The sequence below is a fragment of the Trichechus manatus genome, unplaced genomic scaffold (genome assembly GCF_000243295.1).
Source record: "Trichechus manatus latirostris isolate Lorelei unplaced genomic scaffold, TriManLat1.0 scaffold00092, whole genome shotgun sequence".
Lineage (NCBI taxonomy): Eukaryota > Metazoa > Chordata > Mammalia > Sirenia > Trichechidae > Trichechus > Trichechus manatus.
In genome coordinates, this window is record NW_004444028.1 from 10,181,587 (window position 1) to 10,195,521 (window position 13,935).

The 13,935-nt window shown below is 37.9% G+C and overlaps 1 protein-coding gene across 1 annotated transcript in view; it reads left to right on the forward strand.

The window, feature by feature from the left end:
• The window catches only part of CCDC39 (coiled-coil domain 39 molecular ruler complex subunit), a 59,311-nt gene that overhangs the window by 20,818 nt on the left and 24,558 nt on the right, over nucleotides 1-13,935 (forward strand). Inside the window, exons 7-11 of the mRNA XM_004382305.3 lie at nucleotides 949-1,140; nucleotides 3,053-3,156; nucleotides 3,669-3,801; nucleotides 11,217-11,411; nucleotides 12,222-12,386. Coding sequence (XP_004382362.1) covers nucleotides 949-1,140; nucleotides 3,053-3,156; nucleotides 3,669-3,801; nucleotides 11,217-11,411; nucleotides 12,222-12,386 — 789 coding nt within the window. The remainder of the gene's footprint in view (nucleotides 1-948; nucleotides 1,141-3,052; nucleotides 3,157-3,668; nucleotides 3,802-11,216; nucleotides 11,412-12,221; nucleotides 12,387-13,935) is intronic.

A 13,935-nucleotide genomic window follows, 5' to 3' on the forward strand; every position in this document is an offset into this window, starting at 1 on the left:
CAAAAGACACATTGCATTGGGCAAATCTGCTGCAAAAGACCTCTTTGAAGTGTTGAAAAGCAAAGATGTCACCTTGAAGACTAAGGTGCGCCTGACCCAAGCCATGGTGTTTTCAATCGCATCATATGCATGTGAAAGCTGGACGATGAATAAGGAAGACCGAAGAAGGATGACACCTTTGAACTGTGGTGTTGGCGAAGAATATTGAGTATACCGTGGACCGCCAAAAGAACGAACAAATCTGTCTTGGAAGAAGTACAACCAGGATGCTCTTTAGAAGGAAGGATGGCGAGACGATGTCTCACATACTTTGGACATGTCATCAGAAGCGATCAGTCCCTGGAGAAGGACATCATGTTTGGTGCAGTACAGGGTCAGTGCAAAAAAGGAGGACCCTTAACGAGATGGATTGACACAGTGGCTGCAACAGTGGGCTCAAGCATAACAATTGTGAGGATGGCGCAGGATCGGGCAGTGTTTTGTTCTGTTGTACAGAGACAGGGCCGCTATGAGTCGGGACCGTCTCGACGACACCTAACAACAACAGCAGTGGGCCTGAGTGAATGTGCTCCTGTTGAAGCCAGTAATTATAATGTTATTTTCAAAAGATGAAAAAAAAAATCCTGTGAAATATTTGGAAAATCTCATTGAAAGCCAGTGTGAAAAATGTTCAACACTGTTATATATTTTTTCTAAGTCACCCTTCCTTTATTTTTCTCATATCGTCAGCAAAGTTCTATATAGGTGAAAGAATATAGAGACCTTTAAAAATATGATATTAAAAAAAATGTAAAGATATTGGTGTGTAGCATATTAATATTTTATTTTTATTCATGTAAAATAGTATCTCTTATAATAATAGAAAAATAAAAACTAAATTCTGTTTAGTTTCAGCTTTATTTGTCATATTAAACATATATTTAATTGAACATATTTTTTTAATCCCAGGAATTATCAAGGATAAAGCAGGAAACAAGAGAAAAAGAAAATTTGGTTAAGGAAAAGATCAAGTTTTTGGAGAATGAGATTGGGAATAACACAGAGTATGAGAAAAGAATTTCTGCTGCTGATCGTAAAGTGTTAAAATGTAAAACAGAACATCAATGCCATGAAGCTAATAGAACTCAGCTGAAGGATGAGGTATGTCAACTAAAAAGAGTGATTCGTGTGTTCATGACAAATTAGTATGAAAACAAACATAGAGTCTATCCTTTGATTAAGGAACTGCGTTCTAGTTCTTTTTGTTATGTCCCTTCGTGTTTTGGAAGTCTTAGGATATTCAGATTGAGCTCCTCAACAGTGAAGGTGCCAGGGGGTACCGTTTACATCACAGGTGTGTGAAGGACTCCTCTGGAGTGCACTGCCTGACCTAACCGCCGCGCACACAGTCCCGTGAGGAGCCCCAGGCCACAGACTCTCCAAGGGTCTAAGTGGTGAATTCTAATGACAAGATAAGAGGCAAATGTAAAGATGAATATCGATACAATATTATCAGAGATAACTTGGAAGTGTCTTTTCAGTGCTACATTCGTATGTATGGTTTTAACTTTCAAATTCTAGGTGGAGCTACTTGCTTCAGTTCAGTTTCTCTCCTTATTAAGGAATAATATTTCAGGCTGGTAGTAGGACAATGTAGGGATGAAATACCTTGAAGCAGAGTAAGAGAAAACAAAACTTCTCTTGCCTTGTTCTTTTCTTCTTTTGCAGGATACATCCAACTAGATTATTCCATAGGGAGAATAAGAGATCCCCTTAATTAGTGTTAAGGGGGTCTTTATGCAATTTGTGCTTTAAGGTCATATTATCTAAAGGTACCACTGTTTAGATGGGAAGTTGGAATGTTGTAGAGCATTTAATTCTATAAGGTCTTACACTTTATCTCTGATAGAGAAGGAAATAATTTTTTTTCTGTCTAAAGAGAATAATTACACAAGATCCTAAAAAGAAGTGAATTTCTTGCCTAAATTACCTGTCACCACTGATAGCTCATTCTTAAAATTTTTGAAGTTTAAACCAAATGCAGAAAAGATTGTAGAGCTTTTCATTTGTTCGTTCATATTTTATTACTTGAGTTATAATTCAGAAACTATAATTCACTGTTTTAAGGTGTACAATCCAATGGTTTTTATTGTACTCACAGAGTTGTGAAACTGTGATCACTATCTAATCTTGGAACATTTTCTGTCACCCCAAAAAGAAACCCCATACCTATTAACAGTCACTTCCCATTTCTTCCTCCTGCCAGCTTCTGGCAACTACTAATCTCTGTATTTGCCTGTTTTGGACGTTTCATATAAATGAAATCATATGATATGTGGCCTTTTGTATCTGGCTTTTCATACATTTCATAGCATATATCAGTACTTCTTTTTTATGTGGAATAATATTCTGTTGTATGTATATACCATGTTTTGTTTATCCATTCATCTATTGATAGACATTTGGGTTGTTTCCACTTTTTGGCTATTATGAATAATGTCGTATGAACATTCTTGTACAAGTTTTGGTGTGGAAGGAATTAATGATTTTCTAAATTTTTAAATTTTACAACTCTAGGATGTTACAGCCTCATTCTTATGCTGGGATAGTTAACCCTACTTCTCTTTAATAGTTTGCAAATGTTCTTAATGGAGGAGGAAATTCAGGTCGTGGGTTTTCTGTTTTAACAATTTAGCAGTAAAATGTGTGTCATTAGTTAGGAGGATGATGTATTAGAGTCTCTTGAGATTTGCTCAAATCCAATTAGACTTCTTACTGTTTTGTGAGCACTTTATACATTAATTTATCTTGAATCTTGGGATATGTTCTTACTCAGCAGGCCTAGTGGAATCGGCTATTTCTGCCAAATTTCCAGTTATACACAGCAAGTCATTTAAAAAATTACGTATCAGTTCAATGAGAACAACTTAATATATGCTCATTATTTACTGTATTTATGGGTGCAGTGTAGGTTGTTAGAACTTATTCAAAGTGGACAGAGTAGAACTTCTCAAAAATGAAATTATAAGATATAGAGTAAATACATAATTTCTGTCTGTTAACTAATAAATAGCTGGATTCTTTAAAAGCCACTGTGAATAGATGTTCCAGTGATTTAGAAGCTTTGAGGAAAAATATTTCCAAAGTAAAGAAGGACCTTACTGAAGAAACCGAAAGGTAAGAAAAAGATATTTAGATATGTTTATAGTTTTTTACTGCTTTTAGAACAATTATTAAATATTTAAGGTTTTTTTATCCTTTTTTTTTGTTAAATAACTGCAAAATAGAGTCCTGGTGGTGCAGTGTTTAAGAGATGCAGCTGCTAACCAAAACGTTGGCAGTTTGAATCCACCAGCCGCTCCTTGGAAACCCTATGGGGCAGTTCTACTCTGTCCTGTAGGGTCGCTATGAATCAGAATTGACTCAACAGCAATGAGTTTGGTTTGATTTTTGGTTTAACTGCAAAATTGTAATTACTGAATTATTAAACTCAAAAATATCTTCCTGACTTTTCGTCATAATGGCTCAGGAAATAGCAATATTTTGGCTTGTTATTTTAAATATATATTGATAAGAAAAATGTATACAACAAAAGAAACCTTCAAGTTATATGAAGAAATCTTAAACTATTCCATGTTTATTTGTATTAAACACTTTTAAAACATGTTTTCCATATAAACTCTCTTTAGGTTAAACCAAATTAAACATCAAAATCAGAATTTAAAAAAAAAATTAAAGCAGATAACTGAGAAAACCATGTCTGTAGAAGAGAAAGCTACTAATATGGAAGATATGTTAAGGGAGGAGGAAAAAAGTGTAAAGGTAAAGCTTAGTTTTAATTTTTAAAAAATCAAAACAAAGTTAGCAATAATGAATTAATTAGACTCGAGATCAGAGGACTAGGAAGTCTTAAGAGGCTCTGCTTTCTGGTATGATCATATTCATAATTAGAGTTGTTGGATCTCTTTTTATGTATTGTTCTGAAGACATTCCTGACCTCCTCTCTTCTTAAGCTGCTAATTCACCATTTGCTCCACTTTCAGTATTTAACTTTCCATTTGTTTTTTTAAAGGTAGCTCCTCCATTCCTTCCCAATGGCTATGAAGCCTGTTTTCTATGTCCCTGCCATCATCCGTGAAATGTGTTGGCTATTGCGTACATATCTTGAAAAATACCCTTGTTTTATAACTGATTTCCACCTGATTATTATCTTATTTGTAATGGTCAGATTCCTCCCAAATGGTTCACATGCATTGTTGGTATTTCTTCAGCATCTACTTTCTCTTTGGCTCCTGACAATCTGGCACCATTTAATGGAAAATGAGCTCTTAGGTGCCACCCCTTTGATAACTCTGCTGACATCACCTTCTACCACTTCTCTTTGACATGTTGGTAGCATTAAAGCCAATTTTTGAGAAAGTGGAAAAGACTGGTTCACCATTTCCTCTTTGAAATCTTAATTGACTTACAAGTGCGACCCGACGTTGTAGGCACTACTTCTTGCTTTGACTCTTTTTTTTTTTTCTTTTGAAGAGGGTTACTAAAGTTGGTGGCAACTCTTCACTCAGCATTTGCTGAGGCTTATATCACATATGGTTTCACTCATATTTGGATGTGATCCAGCTTCCTCAGTGTGCTGTTGTATGTCTAAAATTCCTGAATGAAGTCATGTAGCAATCTTAATGTGATGATCAAAGTGTTAGATAAATTAGTCAAAATCCCAGTGCTAAGCACAGGATAGACCCTGGTACTTACTTGTAATTTAATTAGTTGATGGATCATAGCTAGCTAATTATGACCTATCCACCTAACCTTATTTAATGAATTTTTATTTCATTTAATTCTTCAAAAGTCACATTAAAGATTGCTCCTTAAATTAAAAAGCAGACTGAAAGATAAGCATATATATATTTAAAGTTGAACCCCCCCAGGAGTATGATTTTCTATAGCACATGAGATGGGCCAATATTAAAACTAATTTGAAACCTGTAAAGACTGTGAAATTCATATGAAATAGCCCCTTTGATCACAGAGAACTTAAATTTGTGACACTTTTTGAAGAAATTCACTGAATTAGAAAAAAATAAGATTGGTAGCATGTGTACTGGTTGTGTTGTAGTAGAATCGTGCTCATGATCTTGGTTTTTTGTTGTTGGTGTTTGTTTGTTTCTTTGCTTAGTTTTTGTTTTTTCTGGTAAAAACTCCATCCTACCCATTTTAGAGGTGTGATTTGTTATTCAGCACCAAGCACTGACTTTGAAATTCTTTCAGGCACAAGTGGCAGTGACCACCTGCACCTGTCTGCTGGCCACTCCCCCTACAACCCAAAAGCAGCAACTAGAAATCCAGAAGATTAGTATTAAAATCTCAGAAATAGATAACTCATTGGAAGGATATAGGGGTAGAATTGAATCAATAGAAGACAGAATCAGCGAAATAGAGGGCAAATCCCTTGATACTAATTTGTTTGAGGAACGTTCAGTAAAGAAGAATGAAAATGAAGAAAGCCTAAGAGTTATGTGGGACACTCTCAAGAGGAATAATTTACGCATGATAGGAATTGCAGAACAGGAAGAAACAAGCAAACAAACAAAAAGCACAGAGAAAAATTTTGAAGATTTGTTGGCAGAAAACTTCCCAAATATCACGAAAGACAAGAAGATATCCATCCAAGAAACTCAGAAAACCCCATAAACGATAGACCCCAAAAGAAAGTCACAAAGACATCATAATCAAACTTGCCAAAACCAAACATAAAGAAAGAATCCTGAGAGCAGCTCGAGAAAAATGAACTGTCACCTACAAAGGGGAACCAATAAGACTAAATAAACTCTGATTTCTTGGCGGAAATCATGTTGGCAAGAAGGCAGTGGGATGACATATATAAAACCCTGAAAGAAAAAAATTGCCAACTAATAATTATATATATAGCAAAATTGTCTGTCAAATATGATGGCAAAACTAGGACATTTCCAGATAAACAGAAATTAAGGAAATTCATAAAAACCACACCACCCTTATAAGAAATATTGAAGGGAGTCCTTTGTACAGAGAACCAGCACCATCAGACAACAAGCTGAGATTAAGACACATGACAACATCACTCAGATACCAACCAATGCAAAGAATTCCTAGAAATAAATTAAAGCTACAAGACTGAAAACAGGAAACCAGAGATGTCAATCAGTAAATGACGACAACTTCAGAATAAAAAGGGGAGAATAAATAGCGTAGCTACAGAACTCCATAAGAAAAGCTACTAGAGCTAATAGAAGAATTCAGCAAAGTGAAAGGGTACAAGATCAACGTATAAAAATTAGTTGGATTCCTCTACACCAACAAAGACAACTCCGAAAAGGAAATTAGAAAAACAATAGCATTCACAATAGCCCTCAAAAAGATAAAATACTTAGAAACAAATCTAACTAGGGATGTAAAAGACTTACTCAAAGAAAACTACAAAACACTACTGCAAGAAACCAAAAAACACCAACATAAATGGAAAAACATACCATGTTCTCGATAGTAAGACTTAACATTGTGAAAATGTCAGTCCTATCTGTCTTACTTATCTAGTGCTGCTGTACTAGAAATACCACAAGTGGATGGCTTTAACAAACAGCAATTTATTCTTTTGCAATCTAGGAGGCTAGAAGTCTGATTTCAAGGTGTCAGCTCCAGTGGAAGGCTTTCTGTCTCTGTCAGCTCTTGGAGAAGGTCCTTGTCATCAGTTTTCCCCTGGTCTAGGAGCTTCTTAGTGGAGGGACCCTGAGTCCAAAGGACATGCTTTGCTCCTGGCTCTTCTTTCTTGATGGTATGAGGTTCCTCTCCTCTCTGCTGACTTCTCTCTTTTATATCTCAAAAGAGATTGACTCAAGATACAACCTAATTTTATAGATTGTGTCCTGCCTCATTAACATAACTGTCTCTAATCCTACCACAGTAACACCATAGAGGTTAGGATTTACAGCACATAGGATAATCACATCAGATCACAAAATTGTGGGCCCAAAGGATGCACACCCCTTCTGGTTCTTCATTCTTGGTGGTTGGAGGTCCCCTGTCTCTCTACTCGCTTCTTGTATTTCTTGTAACATAAAAGGTGATGCAGGCCACACCCCAGATAAACTCCCCTTACATTGGATCAGTGCTGTGACCTGAATAAGGGTGTTATATCCCACCCTAATCCTCTTTAATATATCCTAATTTTGCCTCATTAACCCCCAGCAGGGATCAGGATTTACAACACATAGGAAAATTACATCAAATCACAAAATGGTGGACAGCCACACAATACTGGGAATCATGGCCTAGCCAAATGGGCACACGTTTTTTGGGGACACAGTTCAATCCATAACACTACCTAAAGTGATCTACAAATATATGAAATCCCAATCCAAATTCTAAATCATTTTTTTAATTAGATGGAAAAACCAATCACCAATTTTATATGGAAAGGAAAGAGGTCCTAGATAAGCAAAGGTTTATTGAAGAAGAAAAACAAAGTAGGACACTTCACACTCCCCAATCTCAGAACCTACCATACAGCCACGGTCGTCAAAACAGCCTGGTACTGGTACAATGACGGACACTTAGACCAATGGAAGAGAATTGAGAACCCAGAAGTAAAGCTGTCCACCTGTGGACAGCTGATCTTCAACAGAGGGTTGAAGTTACTTAAATGGGGAAGAGATAGTCTCTTTAACAAATGATACTGGCAGAACTTGAGTTCCATTTGCACAAGAATGAAACATGATCCATACCTACACCATATGCAAAAACTAACTCAAAACAGGTCAAAGACTTAAATGTAAAACCTAAGACTATAAAACTATGGAGGAAAAAATAGGGACAATGCTAGAGGCCCTAATATATGGCATAAATAGAATACCAAACGTAACTAAAACTGCACAGACAGCAGAAGGTAAACTAGATAACTGGGATCTCCTAAAAATTAAACACTTAACGCTCATCAAAATATTTCACCAAAACAGTAAAAAGAGAATCTACAGACTGGGAAGAATTTTTTGGCTATGACGTATTGGACAAGAGACTAATCTCTAAAATTTTTAGAAAACTTCAACACCTCAACAACAAAAAGACAAGCAACTCTATTAAAAAATGGGCAAAGGACATGAACAGATACTTCACCAAAGAGGACATTCAGGCGGCTAATAAACACATAAAGAGATGCTCGCGATCATTAGCCATTAGAGAGATGCAAATCAAAACTACAGTGAGATACTGTCTCACCCAGCAATAATGGCACTGATCATAAAAGCAGAAAACAACAAATGCTGGCGAGGTTTTGGGGAGATTGGAACTCTTATACACTGCTGGTGGGAATGTAAAATAGTACAACCACTATGGAAAATGGTATGGCACTTCCTTAAAAAACTAGAAATAGAAATACCAAATGATCCAGCAATCCCATTCCTAGGTATATACCTAGAGAAATAAGAGCTGTGACAAGAATAGACATACGCACACCCATGTTCTCTGCAGCATTATTGATAATAGCGAAAAGATGGAAACAACCTAGGTGCCCATCAACGGATGAATGGATAAACAAACTGTGGTACATACACACAGTAGAATACTGTGCAGCAATAAAGGATAATGATCAATCTGTAAAACATCTCACAACATGGATGAATTTGGAGGACATTATGCTAAATGAAATAAGTCAATCACAAAAAGGACAAATACTGTATGAGATCATTATTTTAAATAGTCAAGAAAAGGTTTACACACAGAAAGAAACATTTTTTGGTGGTTACCAGGGATGGGGGGGGAGGGAGGGAAGATCACTAACTAGAGAGTAGACACGTATTAACTTGGGTGAAGGGAAAGGCAATACACAATTGGGGGAAGTCAGCACAACATGACCAAGGCAAGGGAAGACACTGAGAGGCACACAAGGATAAAAGGCAATGAAGGTAAACACTGTAACATACCCAGTCCTGCAACAGTAATAATATCAAACAGCAATTCATGAGTGGATACATAGGTAGACATGTATGCTGAATAGATGTGGGAGGGCATAGGGGAGGACACCTACATGCATATATAGGTTCGGCTGTGGATATTTCTGCATACGTATTTTTATGTGCTGCATGTATACTCATATATATAACAGAGCACACGGGGGCACAGTCATGGAAACAGCCTAGACGTATCCAAACACCTTGAGGGACAGAGTTACTGGGCTTGAAGGCTAAGGACTATAGTCTTGGGGGCCTTCTAGGTCAATTGACATAACATGGTTCATAAAGAGAACGTTCTACATCCTACTTTGGTTGTAGCGTCTTCTGGGGTCTTAAAAGCTTGTAAGCAGCCGTCTAAGATACAACTGTTGGTCTCTTTCTGTCTGGAGCAAAGGAGAGTGAGGAAAACCAAAGACTCAAGGAAACAATTAGTCTAAAGGATTAATGGATCACAGGAACCAGAACCTCCACCAGCCTGAGACCAGAAGAACTAGATGCTGCCTGGCTACCACTACTGACCGCTCTGACCAGGATCACAATAGAAGGTCCCAGTTAGAGTGGGGAAAAATGTAGAACAAAATTCAAATTCATAAATAGACCAGATTTACTGGTCTGAGAGAGACTGGCAGAACTCCCGAGACTATAGCCCTTAGACATCCTTCTAACTTGGAACTGAAGCCATTCCTGGAGATCACTTTTCAGCCAAATAGTAAGACAGGCCTGTAAATAAACAGTAACACTCGTGAGGAAAGTGCTCCTTAGAACGATCATCTGTATGAGACCAAAAGGACACCATATGCCCAAAAGCAAAGATGAGAAGGCAGGAAGGGGAAGGAAAACCGGATGAATGGAAATAGAGAACTCAGGGTACTAATGGGGAGAGTGTTAACGCATTGACGGGATTGCAACCTGTGTCATTGAACAATTTATGTATAAACTATTAAATGGGAAACTAATTTGCTGTGTAAACCTTCACCTAAACCTCAATAACAAACAAAACACAAATTCTACCAGGGAGTCTTTGAGAAGGTCTTAACCCAGTGAAAATTGTCTATTATATGAAAAATAATGCATTGAATATTAGATTATGTACCTTGCTTTGTGAAGATTGAAATGTGCCAGTCACAGACCTCTTTTGTTTCATATTGCGGTTCACTGCGGGACACAGTTCAATCCATAACAATTGGCTGTCAAAGGGAAATATGCTTATCTGGGCATAAGAGCACAGAGGCAAATTATTTCAACATTAAAAATGGTAACTTTTGATAGATCTTGGCGTATTTGGTCCGTCTTTTTGAAGCCTAGGACACACTGATCCTGAAACCTCGAGGGTCAGGACGGTTCTGCCTCCTGAGAGAGGAGCAGTGGGAAGGGGGGACTGGTCCCTGTTCCCTAGAGGGCTGCATGGTCGGGGGGCCACTGCAGGCAGGCTAAGTGATGGGCAGTGTCAGTGGTGTGCTGGGACCAGCCCCTACTGGCTCACAAGAGCTGATGGTTAAATTTTCAGGAGTTCTGCAAGTTGAGTGCTAAACATCGCTACTATTAAAAATTACATTACATAGACTTACAATTAAACATATTAAGAATACATGTAATAAACACTCATAGCTTACCACTTCCTAGTTATTTGACTACATTATACTATTATCTATGCTCTTAAGGTTACTTACGTCTGTCTTGTCTGTATCGTAGAAATACGTTAATAGTCTGCTGCTGTGCCTTTCTTCCCAACTCTGCATTTACTGGAGTCACCATAGTAGCTTGAAATGTGCCTTAATGGGAGTATTTACACCACAGAAATTGGCTTCTCCCCTCATGCCCTGATCCACTGGAGAGCTGGTTGTTAAACATTTATCCACTCACCACTGGAAAGTGCCCAAAAGGAAGTGGCAGATGGGTGATGTGATTTCTTCTGTGTAACGCCCTCAAGTCTCCAGTACACTTTGTGAATTTGCAAGCTATGTGTCTCTAGTGGATTTTATTTTCTGAGGAAACCAGTAGGATAGCCAGTTCTGAGGCTCAGACAACGTGAAATGGAATTAAGATGGTGGTCTCTGTGCAGGAATAGAAGACAGTAGACTACAAGAAATGTCGGGGATTTGTTGAAATTGTGGGAAGGGCCTTATATTTTCAAGGGCCAAAATGTTAGGGGGTTGAAATTTATGATAAGCTTCTAAATTATAATTTTCATATAAGTAAAATATTTCAAGGTATTGTAATGTTATTAATCAGTATTATTCTTATCATCAGGAAGTGGAAGTTCAATTGAACATAGTGAAAGATGTGCTGTTTAAGAAAGTTCAGGAATTACAGACTGAGACAATGAAAGAAAAAGCTCTTGTATCAGAAATCGAAGGAACTCGTTCCTCTCTAAAGCATCTCAACCATCAGTTACATAAACTGGATTTTGAAACTTTGAAGCAGCAAGAAATTATGTACAACCAGGTAGGTGTGATGATTATGAATGTCTTCCATGTTGATTTGTGGCTGTTGTGATGCTCAAGCTGCCCCAGTGTCTCAAGGAGGCAGAGATTTCTAAGCGGCCTTTTGGAAGGGTGGGTGGGTGCTGAAGGTGAGATACCTTGTTAGGTCAGTAGTAGGATAGGGGAGCCTTAGAAAGCAGTTTTTTTCTTTATCTGAAATAAACAGGTGTGAGGAGAGACAACTCTCATTCTGGGAATCCATGCTTTGAAGGAACTGAGGCAGTTGGACCTGGAGTAAAACAGAAGAAGGAGTTAGGATATCTGAAACCTAAGAAACTATTTTTTTTCATGCTTTCCTTACTAGTTCTTGTTAATAAATATTTATATATTCTGTTCTCATGCTGATTTTTAAGTGTCCTCTCTCTCGGTCTTAATTTCTTCATCTAATATATTCCTAGTGTCTCAAAATTATAGACACTTAAATTATTTAGAAATAACTCGTAAGATGTTCATCAAATTTGGTACTTCCATGGCTAACAATTTGTGACTCGACATGTTTTTTTACTGACGTTCCATCATGGTAGTGTGATAAATACCCCCCAGCTGACTGTATTCTCAAAAGACTGCTGCTGTCACTGACATGCACTCTGGTTGTTGAAGAATACTTTGCTGTTGTTCCCCTTATAAATTACTGCAGGGTGAAGGTGGTTTTATTAAATGATGATATCCAGGCCAAACTCATAACAAAAATATTTCCTGTGATTTTACGTTTACAGAAATGGCTTTAACTGTCTGTTTCTCCTTGCTAACTTCTTCTTAAAAACTGTGACAGGACTTTTACATTCAGCAAGTGGAGCGGCGAATGTCACGGTTAAAGGGAGAAATTAATTCTGAAGAAAAACAAGCCCTTGAAGCAAAAATTGTTGAACTTAAAAAGACATTGGAAGAGAAAAAATCTACATGCAGCCTTTTGGAAACACAGATCAAGAAGCTTCATGTAACTTAGCCAAAATACTTTTATGCTTGAAAAAAATCCTAGTCGTCAGTCATTCTAAGACAATATGTTCCTAGGACTTTAGATAGATTGCCAAGCTCCTCACATGGATAACAGATGTATGAACTAATGTTCATAGTCCTGTCCTGACTATTGGAATGTAATATTACCATTTATTGAGCATTGGCTATATGCTAAATAATTGTGCTGTGTCTTTAATATTTTATTTAACCCTCATGAATGTCTTTGGGAGGAAGATATTATTGCCCTGTTTTATAGATTTAAGTAATTTTTCTAATGTTACATGGCTACTACATGAGAGAGCTAGGATTTGACCCTGGTCCATGTGCCTTCCAAATACTCTTATTATAGTGTATTCACTCAGAACTTTGATAAATTCCAGTTTTGTATTATGCATTGCCATAATAGCTTGATTGCCCTTTATCTCTGAAATGACGGCTAAAGGAAAAGGGTTCTTTTATGGGTCATCTATAATTGTTACACAGAAGTTTACTTAATCATTACAGTATTTCAGATTACTTAATTCAGTTGATAAGAAGGTGAGAACATTCTTCATCTTTAGGAATATTATTATGTTCATTGTAATGTAAACAGATGCTAGGGAAAACTTTGCCCTGGTTTTCTCTCTCAGAGTTCAACTAGAGAGTACAAGAGTGAGGGACTGAGAGGCGTGGACCTGAGTATGGGCAAGGGACCGAGAGGCGTGGACCTGAGTGTGGGCAAGGGACCGAGAGGCGTGGACCTGAGTGTGGGCGAGGGACTGAGAGGCGTGGACCTGAATATGGGTGAGGGGACCTGACAGGTTTCAATCTTGCTTTCACACATGGAACAAGCCCTGGTGACGCAGTGGTTAAGCGCTGGCTGCTAACTGGAAGGCTGGCGGTTTCAACCCACCTGGGAAGAAGACCTGATGGTATGCTCCTGTGAAGATGATAGCCTAGGAAACCCTATGGGGTAGTTCTGCTCTGTTATGTGGGATCGCTATGGGTCAGACTCGACTCAGCAGTGCCCAGCAACATACACCCATGGCAACAGGTTTTCGTATGTGGTTGGGGAGACTAGCGATGAGCGTCCTCTGGTGGTCCTCACAAGCATTGTCCTAAATTCCTTGAGAACAAGAGAAGGCAGAAAGGAGCTTTTCTTTTCCTTCCTCCCTCTCGCTCCTTTTCTCTCTTTGTTAAAGATGACAGAACCATTGGTTTGGTTTTTAAGATAGCAGAACCTTTAGATTGCTACTTTGTAGTCTGATGAAATATTTTTAAAATGTTTCCTTGGTTTGGTGGAAAGAGCACATGCTTTGGGATTAGATAGAGCTAGTTTTGTTAATATCAAGATGATACCACTACGGCCTATTTTAACTTTTATCAGCCCTGGTTTACTCATCTATTAAATGGAAAAATTACTGTTTTAGGGCATCTGGGAGACCCAGAAGCAGTGTATATCTTAGCACGGTGTTTTTAGTAGGTGCTCAGTAAATGATGCTGTTTGGCGTGTGAGGGGATGAGTGCCGCAGGGCGCCGTCCGGCGTGTG